Raw genomic sequence first — 15,100 nt, 5'->3', positions numbered from 1 at the left:
GTGCGTCGTAAATGTTGAAAACGGGACCAGCGTCTACCGAAGCAATTGTAAGCGCAATGCTGAACCAATTTAATGTCTGTAATTTCTAATACACTTCAAGCTCCTAGCGCTCAATTTCGTTATTGTTCAAAATGCTTGAGCATAAATTGTGAACACGAAATCGGTTCCTTGCATATTCAGTATTCGTGGTCATATAAATTCCTATCATGAACTGACACAAATGTTCCTGGCCAAAACTTCTAATATCGAAATTGATTATGGTAATTTGGTCTGCCGCAGCACAAATTATAAGCGTAATGCATTGTGCACCTAGAACTGTCGAGTTAGTGTCACGCACGCTTCTCATTAACAGAATATATTTTATTTTACTCCCAGGTGACCCCACGCCACCCCAAAGATGGGGGAAACATACGCATTCATTATGATAGAAGGAACAGCCTAGATAAAACAGAAAAAATTGTTTATGCTATAATATAAATGATATTATATTATAGCATATAATAATATATGAAGTGTTTTTTTTATATGTAACGGAATCGTTATCACTCTGTCTTTTCATTCCCGTTCGTCACCCGCGGTTTTATCTCCGGGGACTTTTATCTTCTCTCTTACTATAATAGTTTTCAAATTTTTGTTGGTATTTCTGCTTGATTAATATTTCCCGGGCATTTCTTTTCGTTCTAAAGTCTGTAAACTGAATTGACCTACATACCTCATGATCGTAGAACGTCTTGGCTTGGCATTGGCACTATGTTGTCGATGTGTTTTTGTTCCGAAAGACACTTTTATACCTATGTAGAATATTCTGTATTAAAATATTCCTTCCTAACGTCAAACAAGTATCATAAAATATGTTAAATTCTCTGTTAATCTTAACATTTTGATCTTCATCAATACGTATAGTGTTAAAACTTTTCTGATGAACCTTACAAACATTGTCATGTTTTTATTTCGGTCCGAACACTTGTGCTCACAACATGACAAAGCGAATGAATGACATCGTCGCGCCGCCGACATTACAATGACTGTTTGCACATTTCCTTAACAAGCCCTTTTTTAAATAATCTTAATCGATTTAGATACATTTTGATTCCAGAATACCCTTCGTGTAATTGAATCCATAATAGGATTTGATTGGTTCAATTACTTAATTCCCTAACAAGTCGTTCAGTCATGGCCCACGCGTTGGGAATATATTTTACTCAAGTACCATGAACCTTGCATGGATATATAGAAATTTTGTTTTTAATGTTTGAGACCATGTTGATAGGTACCTTTCAGTCACAGACCACCTTGATTTATTGCAGCCCATACCACGCGCTTGGTAACCGCATTCTGGACAGCTGCTACTGCTCATGCTCAGTCAGGCGTTAGGTCACTGGGTTATCAATACAAATTAAAATTGCTTCATTAAGTATATTTAGATATTCAGGGTTTAGTCTTATAGAGTCCGAAGTGTAGTTTATAGCACGTGCGTTTCAAGTTTCATTAATCTTGCTGTCACTTGAACAAACATGCTCCTGACATATTTGAATCGAGCCATATTATTTAACGTATAGTGAACTTCAGAACGAAATGATGTCATTTTCGTCGCGTCCCATCTGATTTGCAGTGAGTCGTGTTAAAACCTTAATAAAAACAACATGTGTCTCGTTATCATAATGTTGCAACGACTAACCGTGACTCATGGAAACACTGATAAATTTGTGTTTTTGTATTGTTTTATTTTATGTTCTAGATGGGAAAACCGTAGATGTTCTACTGCAATGTTTTATTCAATCATATATTTTGGTTGTTTGAGTTTCCCCTCACCATTTCTTCTGTTCAAGGTTTTTGCAGGAATATTTTTGTGATCTTTTGTGACCTACGTTTACTTCGTATGTTCAATAATATTGTCATTAATGCCCATTTATCATGATTTCGTTTAGTTAGTGTTATTAAATCAATGATTTGATTTTTCCCATTTTTCATCATGTTTCCTTTACGTCATTTGGCGGCTAGTTATATTGCCGCTATAAAACTCCTATGATACGTTTTAACGGATCTAAATAAACGTAATTTGCTTTTAATGTATGCAGATGTATGTACCGCCATGAATTATTACCAAAGTAATCTATAAAATCAATGTGCGATGTTGAAAAACGTGTTAACTTTCAATGAAAGTGCATGTTTTCAGCTTTCGTTATCAATTCGACGGATGGATGTTGGTTTAAGAGTAAACGTCCAGTAAATATTTACCGAGATCTTTTATTATTGTTAGCGTTGTCCGTACTTAGTAAAACACACATGCATCGCGTGTGCTCTCGACTGCATTATCTGGAGTATGCAAGTGCACTGCAAATTACTCTTTATTTATTCAGCGGTTTTCGCTGACGTTCCATTGACGCGACTCGTACACTACCTACAATTTTAATTATGTTAAATAATTAAAATAAAACAGTCTGTCGTGAGACAGAATATCGTAAGATTCATAATTAACAAGAAAACAAATCGAGATGAGAAATTATTCAAAAATTAGAGACAGGCGATTATATTTACCCGAATGCATTCGACCCAGCAACCCTGATTTACATGTCTATAATAATAGTATGTCTGTTACTGTGAGGATAACCTAATTCTCAATGAATATTTCTAAAAGTATTGAGAATGTTTGGAAGTAATCCAGATATATTGTTGGAAAGTTTTCTACATTTTCACTAACTTACTGTCAGTCTAAGAGGTTGCACCGAGTAACATACTTCCTTATTCACTTAAGAAAAAACTTATGTATTATTTATTATTTCTGTGGTATCCTTTAATATATTACTTAATAAAAAATTAAGTCTCTTGAGTTTGTAAATCGGCAAGATCTGTGGAAATGTACCATTTGGGTACGCTGCGCTTGGTAGTCCTTTTGTCCTTGCTCTGTACTTGTTTTACTTTTTGGGCCGGCCTGCAATAAGCTTTGTTGACGTGATGTGTATTTTGCATATGCCCTTGACTCGATGGATGTCTTGTCAATGCATTGTTCAGCCGATGATATGATCGCAATGTACCGACATTGTTACAGTGCTTCTCAATCACACTTTTGTTTTGCGGTTCAACTATACACTTAGTCATAGCTTGCGGTACCTATCTGATTTCAACACAAAAAATATAAAATGTTCGTGATTTAAATAGTCAACGTAAAGTTGAGATTGAGTAATACTAATAATCTGCCAAAATAGCCATATGCCACAAAAAATAGGTAGCAGACAAAGAGGTTCGCACATTCGGAAACATTGAGGTTAGTGAACCCGCAAACAGAGCATAGTCGATAGTTTTTGTTGAATCTCGCTCCACATAAAAACACTTTAAATAAATTATATGAAGCAATGAGACGAAGAGCTCTTCTAATGAGCTTTGCTTGTTTGAATTCAATGATCCATTGTGAATGCATCTAATATGAAAGTGGCCGACGAATGGACGTAACTTGACGGCTGTTATGATAAGATCTAATCTAATTTTATACACAAGGTTTAATTATTCTTAAGATAATTATTGAAGGACTATTATTTTATCTCTATTTATAAAGAAAATCTAATACATTATATTTTTTTTATTGTCATTAAACTTCCTAATAAACGTCACATATATGACAAAGAAAGTCCTACAAAGTGATGTAACAAAGATTAGTTATACGATTTTTGTTGGCTAATGATAATTAACGACTGAATTATCACAAAGGAACACCAAAACTAATTTTACGCCATTTTAATTAAAATTGAAGAGTCGTGAGAGATCTACAGATTAAATTAACTTAATGTATTCAAGTATTTAAATATGACATAATAACGAACACTCAAGTATTTCGTCCGATAAATTTATATTCCCATCGGAGAGAACTGGAAATATTTTAATTTATATAGATAACCGCCGATATGTATCATGAATATAAATGAGTTTCGGAGACAAAAAACAAGATGTGTGTTTGAGGAGAAATAATAAGAGGCAATCGTCTAGCTGGCATCGTCCTTGAGTGCAGAAATCCTTGATGAGTACAATCAACCGCCACCGGATAGTCGTCTTCGTCCAGGGCTGCCAATTAATATTTTATTAACTGCCAAGTGGATTCTGTGGCTGTTTAACGAGTATTCAGTCTGTTTCCTTTCGACAGTTACTTCATTTCGTCGTGTTTGTCTCGTGTTATATTTTTATGTATTGTTTTATGATGGGGTTTCATATTTTAATGGTTTTTATGCTTGCTTTGCGTAATTTCATATGGCGAAGATCAGGTTTATGTGGAAGTGTTAAGTCATTTCGAAATACTTTAACGTGACTGTATTAAAATCCAAATTATAAGTATTTGTTTGAATAGATTTTAGGTAATAACATTACAGTACATTTTTGCATGGCAAGATAAAGAATTCTGAACAATTTTGTATTTGAAACTGTGCCCCCATCTAAAAGGGGTTCGTTAGCAGTATATGGCATTGTGAATGTTTGTATAAGGCAAGGGTTGCAACCCTAGATTATCGATGCTGCGTAGGTGCTAGCAAGTGTGACGATAAAAACTAAAACTGAAATAAATGGGCGCGAAACGCCTATTAGCGTCGTGGTCGTGGCAATACTTGCCTCGACCCGCCGCAGACCACTGCCGTATTTGTACGGCCTATTATTAGGGTATCGTAGATATCTTTGTTTAGCCACATTCATTCAATTATATTATTAATGCATATAAACTTCTGTTGGTTAACACAGTAGCACTATCAATAGTAATAAAACACCCAGAACCGCAGAATTAGTAATAATGAATATGATAATAAGGAGCATATACATTACTAGTAGTAAACAAGAAATAGTAGGATTGACAACTGATAAACTCAAAGATATAAAAGCAAGTGCAAACGATATAGACAACAAATGAAGCGCTTCATAAGTAAAAGGCCTATGTGATCGAAAGAATATGTTGCAGTATTAAGTCTTTCCGAATGTTTGCAATGCAATATTATCGCAGCTAGTACGTAAATATTCAGCCGCAACTTAAATTCAATTTACTCAAGCCACGACCTGTCAACTTATCGAATATAAATTCACTTAATAATCGTTACCAATTACGTGAGCGTTTGGCCTCGTAGGTACTATACTATAAATCTTACAGAAATGTTGTATCAACCGATTACTGCGAAGGATTAAGATCTTTTTGCGAGCGCGTGTAAGGGAGAAAATAAACTGTCAATTGAACGTTGATTGGTCTTTTCGATGAGAAGTCTGCGGTCGTGAGGCGCGCCGGCCGGTCCGCCGGCCAGTCCGCCGTTTCCATGAGAAATGCTGGACGTTATGAAACCCTCACTGACACGAAGATAAACCTAATCGTCAGGAATTTCTGCTCTACGATTGATTGCTATAATATAATAAATATTTCGCAATATAAAATGCTGAAATCGACTTAATACTGATTAAAAGCAAGGGCACTTGGTTTTGATCGGGAAAATAATATTTTCTTCTATCTTGGTCTATGTGTTAATGATAGTAAAACACACAAATGTTGATTGTTTTTTTATAAAATGTACTCCAACAAACGTATTTGTAGAATGCTCTTTAATTCAAGTCTTGAGGGTTGAACATGCGCAAGTACTTGCTGCGTCGTTATTGAACATTACTTAAATTTCAGCATGCATTCGTTTATTTATTTGTTTATAAAAAATTATTTGTTTATCCTTAATCCTTCTTGCACATCAGTTTAACTTCTGTACTTATGTCGCTATCTGGTATTGCCAGTGCCGTGATCTTAAACAAGGCGTGGCTTGGCGGCGCTCGATTGTCTGTCACAGTCAAGTTCATGGCCTCGCCGGTCGTTCTGCAACATTTCCTCTTCCAATCTCATTAGCCTTTTACTTATGAGATATGCTTTATTTATTACCTTTACTTTTATTTTTATATCTCTGTGATTGTCAGTTGTAACGTTGTTTGATTTCTCGTATATACGGTCTGCGGTCATTCCAATTGTCGTAGCTACATTAATAGATATTATCTTAACGTCACGTAAGTACTTCACAGTAATTCCGCATTAGGTGGAATGTCGAAACATTTCAACCACTTCTGGTTCAATCACAAAATATACTTTCCATAGTTTATTTTCTGTAATGTAAGATTCGATACGAGATCTTTTTGAAGTATAGGGTATTGTTCTCGACATTTGGCGCAGGTCATTGACCCACACAATCAACTGTTTACTGATGTACGGTAATAGTAAAAATAGATTCCACTCCAAACAGACCTTATAACTTTCACATTAGACAACGTATCTGGAAGTCTTACTGGTTCATTAAACCTTTTTCTAATTATACCTGTTTATTTTGTGAAAACTCCGTTACGCCGTGACGTTCTTGCGTTCTACCAAAATGTTCTAATATGTAAGTTGAACGGCCATTATAATCGCTTCATAAAAAGTTGTTTACCAGTTACCGGCTCGCGAGGTAGTTTCTTAATATACGTACCAGTCATGCTGGATAGGTATATAATTAGTTGATTTATGTATAAATTTGAAATGCATAAAGTCGTGAAGGAAATGTGGCTATTAAATAATAAAACTGAATATTGAAGATAGGCTCCATGTATGTCTTGGGCATTATTTTGTGTTTGTTTGGTGTCTGCTGTCAGATATGAATCTCCGCAGATCACGAGGTTGTTAATGTGATATTCGTGTCGGCGTCGACTGAGATACGTACCGTTACTCTATACTCTATTGTCGATTCAAAGGCACAGAGCTTTCATATTTGTCCATGTCTGTATGACTTGGTCGAGTTTTGTGAATGTACCCAATGATTTACGTCGGTATTTTATACATATATTTCCACACAGGTAACAACAACATTTGCAAAAACAGTATCGCCTAGCAACTCTAGGACAAACATTATTATGTATTTACCAAAGTGCCATTATCATTACCTCTATACTTGAGCACTAAAAAGCCGTACTAAAATAGCAGTAAAAAGCCTAGTTTATAATAAAAAAAGAGTCCGCCATTGCCATCGGTTATGGGGTTGTTTCCGTAGTATTTGATATGCAAGTGGTGATAAGGCAGGCGGCCACACGACACTTGCTAAACCCCTTCCAGTGCTGAGGGTTGCTCGCCCTTCCGCCTTATTGATTAGCACCCTCGGAAAATCAACATAATGGAGAAGTGAAACCAAAACATTATGACACTGAGTTCTACAACATTAATTTACAAAGTTGTCAATCAATTAGTTGATTGCTGTAAGGATTGGGGCTGTAGGGCCGCGAAGCCCAGGGTCAGCATAAAAAATATAGCTTACACTATGAAGATTCGGCTATCATTTGACAAACGTTTTGATGTCAACCGTTCTTTAGTATAATTATTGTTGCCTATCAGTTGCTAAGGCTATATGTTCGTTAGTCTACTCGTACGTCATTCATAAGAGGATTTAAAGTGCTTTATTGCCCTAAAAACAATCATGGGTTGTTTTGTGGACCCTATTTCTGTATAAAAAGAAAATCTCCTTATAAATTGAGTTTTTAATACAAATACTATTTAAAAAATTATAATCAGTCGATTGTGAGAAACTAGGCATAAAATCATTAAATTAAAAAGATATAGTTCCACTTGTGGTGTTGGTATTTAGTTTAAATAGGCAAAATATATTACGGTTAGTGATTGCGAGAAACGTGCGACCGCAAACGAATTACTCGGATCAACCGTGTTAGTCAATTCAAATAGGAGCGTGTTGTAAATCCCTTGCTTTCATTGTGTTATCGAGAGTCGTGAGTTGTGCATTCGTTCTTAAAAGGCAACCTGGGAACACTACGAATAAATGTTTGCTAGAAATAACTATTGTCCAACCCAAGTGTTTACTAATTATATTCCCATCGTACAGTTACGAGACAAGATTTGACTATAAATTACCCTTGTAAAGAAAAAAACAGCGTCTAAGGGTTGTCTGTAAGAGAAACACACTTTTACAACAATATGTTGTTTTTACTTTTTCATTTATGTAATAAATGTAACTTATGATCCCTTGGATCTTATACTGAAGTTTTTTTTCCAAGTTAAGAATAATTTTCTAAATTAATATTTTGTGGGAATTTAATGGTTTATAAATTCATAGAGGTTAATGATATTGCAACACTTTAACGTCGATTGCATCAAATCAATCACGGAATGCTAATGACACCTCAGAATAAGTCGAGATTGTAGTTATTTCTAGTGCAATACCACGGCACGGTGCGATTATAAGGCAGTTACTGAGAAATCGTTAATTCACAACTTTTACTATGCTGCATATTTCATTACACATTCTTTGGATGTTAGGTGTCAGCGTTTGCGTTAAGTTAAACATTGACAAATCAGTAAACGTTATTTATTTAGCTGTATTTAATGTTGTGATGTTTATGGGATCCGAAATATGATGCACCAAATGTATTCACTACTAGTTAGGTAAATCTATCTGACATCTATTATTTGTGGAAAAACTCTTGTAACGATTGTAAAGAATCTGGTGACTTATTCTATAACCATGATACATTTTCGTAAGCAATTATTTGTTTTAGTTCCCGTCACCGGCCGCCGAAAGCGCCGCTTGCGGCAGCAGCACATCCTCGTCGACGTCTTCATCGTCATCATCGTCGTCGTCTTCATCGTCATCTTCATCATCGGATTCTGACACCGCGGATGCCGCAGGCGGTTCCGTGCATGCGTCCGCTGATGACTCCAGTGCGGCGCTGGTTGCTGCCTGTCAGCTGCAGGTAAAAATATTAATACCTCGTAAAGGTAGAGACTGTGTGTAGGCTTCACGTCTACGCTTCCTCTAGTAATTGTATGTATATCAGCTATAAATAAATGTAATAATCGCTAAATATATATATATTTGAAAGATTAAATCAATTGCAAAATTTAAGCTTCATAGTTTGCATAAGGTCTATTTAAAACAAGATCGTAAATACATCGCCAGGTCATCGACGATGCAGACCTCGCGGAACTATTTCCAGAGCAGACATCCACCGCGCCTGCGCAACAGTCCAACTTTTCTACATTCTCTGTACACAATGCCGCATCTGAAAACGACGATAAGTCGATCGTCGACAATGGTAAGATATTTTTATATTCTAATTTGGAGCCATATCCCAGTTTAATGTCATAAGTAAGCGACTGTTAAATCAGAAATAGCGTTAGATTTACTACAATATATCATATGTTTCCCAGGTGACGGTTCGAGTAGTGAAATGGAACTAACGCCTCAGCTGGTAACTGCGGCCATACAAAGAGCGACTGCAGATTCGTCTAGCTCAGAAAATGAATGCTCTAATTCTGAACCAGGTCACCCGAGCACAACTCACTACGCTTCTACTCTGTTGCAGCATTTCGAAGCCCAAACACAGTTAATCAGTAGCAGCACCACACCTTTGGCATCAATCGGCGCTGGTGCAACGACATCGCTAACGTGTGGCTTGAATTCAGATCCTATTGAAAGTGTTGGTATAAGCGATTGTGTTCTAGGACAAATCAACAACTTACCCGAAATACCGCCCATGAATCCGAACTTTCTAACGGATACTCAACATCTAAGTCCACAACAAACAGAAGAACTAAATCAAATTGATAAAGATTTAGAAGAGATCACTTCTGTCACAGGAGGGATCTCTATACCGAATCCCAGTTTAGATGACTGTGTCGACAACAATGATTTCATGAGTTTAGATATAACACAGAGTGGATCAGAATTAGGCAATGCTAACGATTTATTGAAAAGCTCACCGATAACAGTGGTTGGAACAGATATGAATCTTAGTCATATAGATACTCAGAAGTTAGATACTATCAGTACAAATTCTGTTGAATCTCAAGAAGATGTTAAAAATGTAATTGTAGAATCAAGACGAAAACGTGGCAGGCCTCGGAAAGTAAAGAAAACAGAAGAATCTCAGAAGGAAGATAAATCTGCCATTAATGTTATCAACTTTCACAATAATAATGATCCACCGAATGTTTCGCCGGATTCTGGTATTTTGTCCAGTCACAATAATTCCCCTTCACATTCGCCTCTAGGACGTCATGACGAAGATGAAAGTCATAATAGATTAGCTAGGAAATCAATTCAGAAAGAAAATACGAGAGAGAGGAGACCAGTGAGATCAAAATCAAAAGTTAGAAATAAAGCACAAAATAGATCTGACTCCAGTGATTGTGATTATCAGAAGAAGAGAATAGAAAACGAAGTGAAAATAATAAAAACTGAAGCACCATCGCCAGTTCCTTTAAAACAAGAGCAAAGTAGATATGAAAAGACTAAACGAAGTGAACAAAAGTTAGATATAGCGGCCTTAGATAGAATGCTGTATGCTACAGATAAAGTTTTATATCCACCCAGAAAAAAAGTTGGCCGTAAGCCTCAGAGCAAAACGAAAACGGTGCCGAAATCTACACCCAAAACTTTAAAAGACAAAAATCAATATGACTCTAATGATAGTGATGAAGATTCAGTACCATCGAATAGGTCAGTTTTATCAGGGGTTTATGCAAAACGTAAAGAACTTAATAGCAAACTTGCCAGTTTACCCAAAAAGACAAGCAAAAGTTTTACCAATGCATGGAGAGATCATCAAAGTGAAAATGAAGCAGCTGCAGATGATCCTCTAGATCCCACGTGGAAGCAAATCGATCTGAACCCTAAGTACAAGGATATATTATCTGGATACAAAAGTGATCATGAATTTAAACCCTACAGAAGTTGTAGCAGGGTCATCGAATCGGGCTATAAGAGTGACTACGGGTGTAGATCGGGTTATAAAAGTGATTTTTATCGTTCCGGTTATAAAACCGATCATAAATCTGGGTACAAAAGCGACAAATCAGGTTATAAAACAGATTATAGCGTGAGAAGTTTACGTAGGCGCACGCGAAAATTAAAAAAGACAAGATCTGTTAGAGATAGGTCATACTACAAAAATCAAAAACATTTTGTCTCTGATCAAGAAATATTATTGCTGGCAAATAAAACTTATAGTTGCCTTAATCTAGGGCATAGCTCCAGCGATTCCGAATGTGATACGTACCTACGAAAACCAAGTGCTAGTCCCAAATATATAAGCGTATGTACTAAATATCCGTTGCCCCAAAAATATGATTTTGGTTTTTCGAAAATGAATAGAAAGCAAGTTTTGCGAGTCAATTCGTCTGATCCTTTTGCGCCGGGTCCAGTTTTTAGTGGTTTACAGCGGCCAGTAACTACGTATAATATTTTCAAAGTGAGCCATAATAATAATAATACACTTCTTAAATCTCCAACAAAAACTAATTACATCGGAACTCCATTGCCGGCTCTTAAACCAGTATTTGCACACAAATTTGGATCATCGCCAATATGTACTATTGCCAGAGCAAAAAAGGATAATGAATCAAAAATTGATACATTGACGAGAAATCTGTCGCCAAAAAGCCGCAAACAAAAGAATATGTATTCAAATTCTGCAAAAAAAGATTCTAATAGCAAACCACTACCAAGCATATTTGAAAAAGCTAAAAATAGTTATGTACCAAACAAATCATTGTTACGAAATGTGTTTCTCAATTTCAAAAAACCTCACATAAAACCATCATTTCACGTTAGAAAACACAGAAGAACAGTTGTTCTTGCTCCACCAAAAATTCATTTAAAACCAATAGAGCGACCGTCACGGATTACCGTCAAAACGGAAAGCAAGCATCATAGACATAGAAGTAAACGTAGACACCGTTCAAGATCTGTATCTAGATGCCGCGAGTCATATACTAAAGTCATTAATCTTGTGGATCAAAAATTTTGTCAGGACATGGACAGTTTAGTCAGCAATTTTATTAAACTATGTCAAATTGCTCCTAAAATGATTGCTAATGTTACACAAAATCCGACCAAAAGTGTGGAAAAGCCTGTCGCAGAACTGGCTCCGCCGAAAGTGGTGAAAAGGGGGTCTAAAAAACGCAAAACATCCGATAATCAAGAGATAGCTACTCCATCATCAAAGAGAAGACACAAAAAGCAATTGACAGAATCTCAAAACAAAGGAGGAAAAGATACCAATGAACATAAATTGCCCCTTAAAAAGAGGCATTACCATATCAATTCTTCCACCAGTAACTCCTTGAGTCTCAGTTTAGTTCCAACAGAATTTGACGAAAGTTCAAAGAATGGCACAAGTCCTGAAAAATTCTTGTGCACTGAAACCGATTGTTTAGGTGAAGAATCTCATAAAGCTAAACCATCACATGATAAAGGGAAAAAAGGCAATGAGAATTCCAAAGCTTCTACACAGGCTAACATTAACAATACAGCTCAAGACATTAAGAATAATGAAATAACTAAAACTACAAAAACTAATATCGGTACATCCACTGAGTCTGATGTAAATGCTTTGGCTAATTTAGTTAACGAAATTAATACGACCGCGGGTTCAAAGAATCAATCTCCTGTTCTAACAACAGTGGAGGATGAGTCGAATTTAAAGAATCGTAGTCTGGAACAATCAGAATTATCGAAAAAGATTATTGAAACATCAGAGAAGCTAAAGGCTGTAGATAAACTGGTACAAGATCTAGAAAAATCGTTGCCAAAATCTAAGGAAAATGATATCAAAGCTGAATCAGCTAAACAAGATACTCACAAAGTTTCATCTCCACGATCAGAGACTAAACAATCTCCTATTAGAAATCCCGCTCCAATTGTTACACCGAAAAAGAGACATAGACTGGAAGCGGATAAAGCATTATCAAATTCTGGCCTAGATCAAGTGGTACAATCATTGTCTAATAAATTATCGGAAAATGAGCCGAATAATTTAGCTAATGTAAAAGATGTCAACCAAAATAACAAAGATGTTGCTGATAGTGAGAAATCTAACATTGTGTCTCCAAATAATTTATCGGCCAGTAGTACTAGTGCCGATCCTTTAAAAAGTATGTCAGCGCGTACATTGTATAAAAGTTCCATACCACCCGCTCAAAAGTCCGAAATAATGACACGCAAGAAAAATAGGCTCGAAGGTTTAACAAGTAATCTTGTTTCTAAAATTAATCCAAGTGCAGCTACAAAGGTTTTGGATACTTTGCTTAACAATAATATACGTAAATCTATTGAATCTCGAATACTGGAAAAAGAGAAAACTGTTTCTGATGCCAACACAAAAATACCAGATGACAAGAAGAATAAAGATAGTTCTCAAATGAGTACTCGTGCTACTGTAATTAAATCGCCCGTGTCAAAAGGAAAAGTTATCGAAACTAAAAAGGCAAAAGCGTCAGAGTCAAGTGCAGAACAAGTTCTTGTTGTGGAAATTGATAAACCGACAGGCATATTCGAACCATCAATTGATATCGAGGATCAAATTCCAAAATCCTCTATTTGTGTAAACAATTTGCTCAATGAAGCTAATAAATCAAGAGGCAAGACCAGAAGCGATAACAAATCTACGAATGCCTTGTTGACCCCCATTGACACTGAAGCCGAAATACCACTAGCGCTTATTTCTGAAACTCCTAATCCCATAATACGTCCAAAAAGGGGAGAATCTATAGCAGCAGTAATTTCTGACAAAATACAAGAAACAACGGGTGGTCACAATTTACGACAGCCTAAAAGAAATATAGCTAATGAGAGTGACGATACGAGCGATAACAAAAAGAAAAAGAAAACAAATAATATCATAAGGGAAAGCAAATTAGTTTTACCTCCCAAAATGTTAGTTCCGAAGGTTCAAGCCGAGCGACTCCCTATAATGACATCGACAAAGAAAATTGTTACTACTGAGAAGAAACCACTCGTGAATGAGCCCTCTGAAAACAAAACACCTGAGACATTGAAGAAAAAAGCTCGAAGGCGTAAAGCTATCAATAGGACCGGCTTCCCCAGCATAAAGAAGAAAAAGAAGAAGGTTGAACCCAATAGCTTTAACTTAACTTCTGACAGTCATTTTACATCAGACACAGATAACAACTCGGCAAACAACTCTGCATTTGAACGAGTGCCGAAAGATGGGGAAGCAATGAGCAGTTTCTTAGAAAGAACTACAAATAAAAAACCCGAGTTAAAAGTAATTTTGAATAAAGAGGATTGTCCGAAGCAAGGGCGTTTAACTGTTGTTGCTCTTGAAAAATTACAGGGTAAAGACATTACTGCAGATAATAAAACAAATAAGAAATCAGATAATGTAACTGAAAAGAAAAATATTGGTTCCTCTATATTGAGGGCTCCTTCTCTACAATTGAAAAATAAAGCCGAAAAAGAAGTGAAGAATCACGTAAATAAATGGGAGGTGCTGAGTGAGACTGATAGTATTCCGTCATTAGCTAGTTCGATTAGTAATGACCCAGAAGATAGTATTCCTTTAAGTTTGTTGAATTTGAAATCGAGACCTGCAAGTAGATTGGATAATTTGGAAAGACTGAAACGCAAAACTAGGGCTATGTCTCCATCTCAAGAAATTGAGGAGATATTTTCAAAGCGGAAGATTGTGGAGAGAAATAGTAAAGTCGCTCTAAGGCCGAAGTCCAGTTTAGCAGTGCTCTGTCCTACGGAGAGAAGGCTGACTAGAAGCTCTGACATTTCTAATGATGACCAGAAAATTGTTAAAAGTAAAAAATCTGATAACAAGAAACCAGCTCCAGAAACTGATGAAAAGTCAGAGAAGGCTATGAGTATTGTGACAAGGAGAAAGTCTAGATCGTGTCAAGTAAATAAGAAAATGCGAGAAGTGCAATCAAGTTCAAGAGAGAGTTCTTTAGACACGATCGCTAGCCGCAGACTGCTTTCTAAATCTCGTGAGCCTTCGATAGACACGCTCCGCGATCACGACGAGAACGATCCTTTGCCGCTGAATGAGAAAGAGATAGACTTTGAGAAGAGTATAGATGTGCTATCGAAGAGCATTATTTGCAAGAAGCGAGTGGCGTCGTCGCGCGATGATAGTCCTGCTAGCAGCGTGGACAACAGGGACAAACCTGTGGTGTCTAAGCGAAACCCGCGACTAAGGAAGAAGTTCTTGGTTGCTGGTCTATTCTCCGACTACTATAAAGAAGAGTAAGTTTTACCTTATGATGGGATGTAATTTTCCTAGTATTACATTTACTATAAATCCTCATTTCACCCTCGGG

General features: G+C 36.4%; 1 protein-coding gene across 7 annotated transcripts in view; it reads left to right on the top strand.

The window, feature by feature from the left end:
* Positions 1 to 15,100, top strand: part of ash1 (absent, small, or homeotic discs 1) — a 42,783-nt gene that overhangs the window by 17,409 nt on the left and 10,274 nt on the right. For all 7 annotated transcript variants that reach the window (XM_053756162.2, XM_053756165.2, XM_053756163.2 and 4 more), the window contains 3 exons: positions 8,530 to 8,724; positions 8,931 to 9,066; positions 9,182 to 15,026. In XM_053756162.2, the coding sequence (XP_053612137.1) occupies positions 8,530 to 8,724; positions 8,931 to 9,066; positions 9,182 to 15,026 (6,176 nt within the window). The remainder of the gene's footprint in view (positions 1 to 8,529; positions 8,725 to 8,930; positions 9,067 to 9,181; positions 15,027 to 15,100) is intronic.

The sequence above is a fragment of the Plodia interpunctella genome, chromosome 15 (genome assembly GCF_027563975.2).
Source record: "Plodia interpunctella isolate USDA-ARS_2022_Savannah chromosome 15, ilPloInte3.2, whole genome shotgun sequence".
In the NCBI taxonomy this organism is placed as follows: domain Eukaryota; kingdom Metazoa; phylum Arthropoda; class Insecta; order Lepidoptera; family Pyralidae; genus Plodia; species Plodia interpunctella.
Note: the sequence above shows the minus strand (reverse complement) of the source record. Positions and strands in the feature narration are given on the sequence as shown.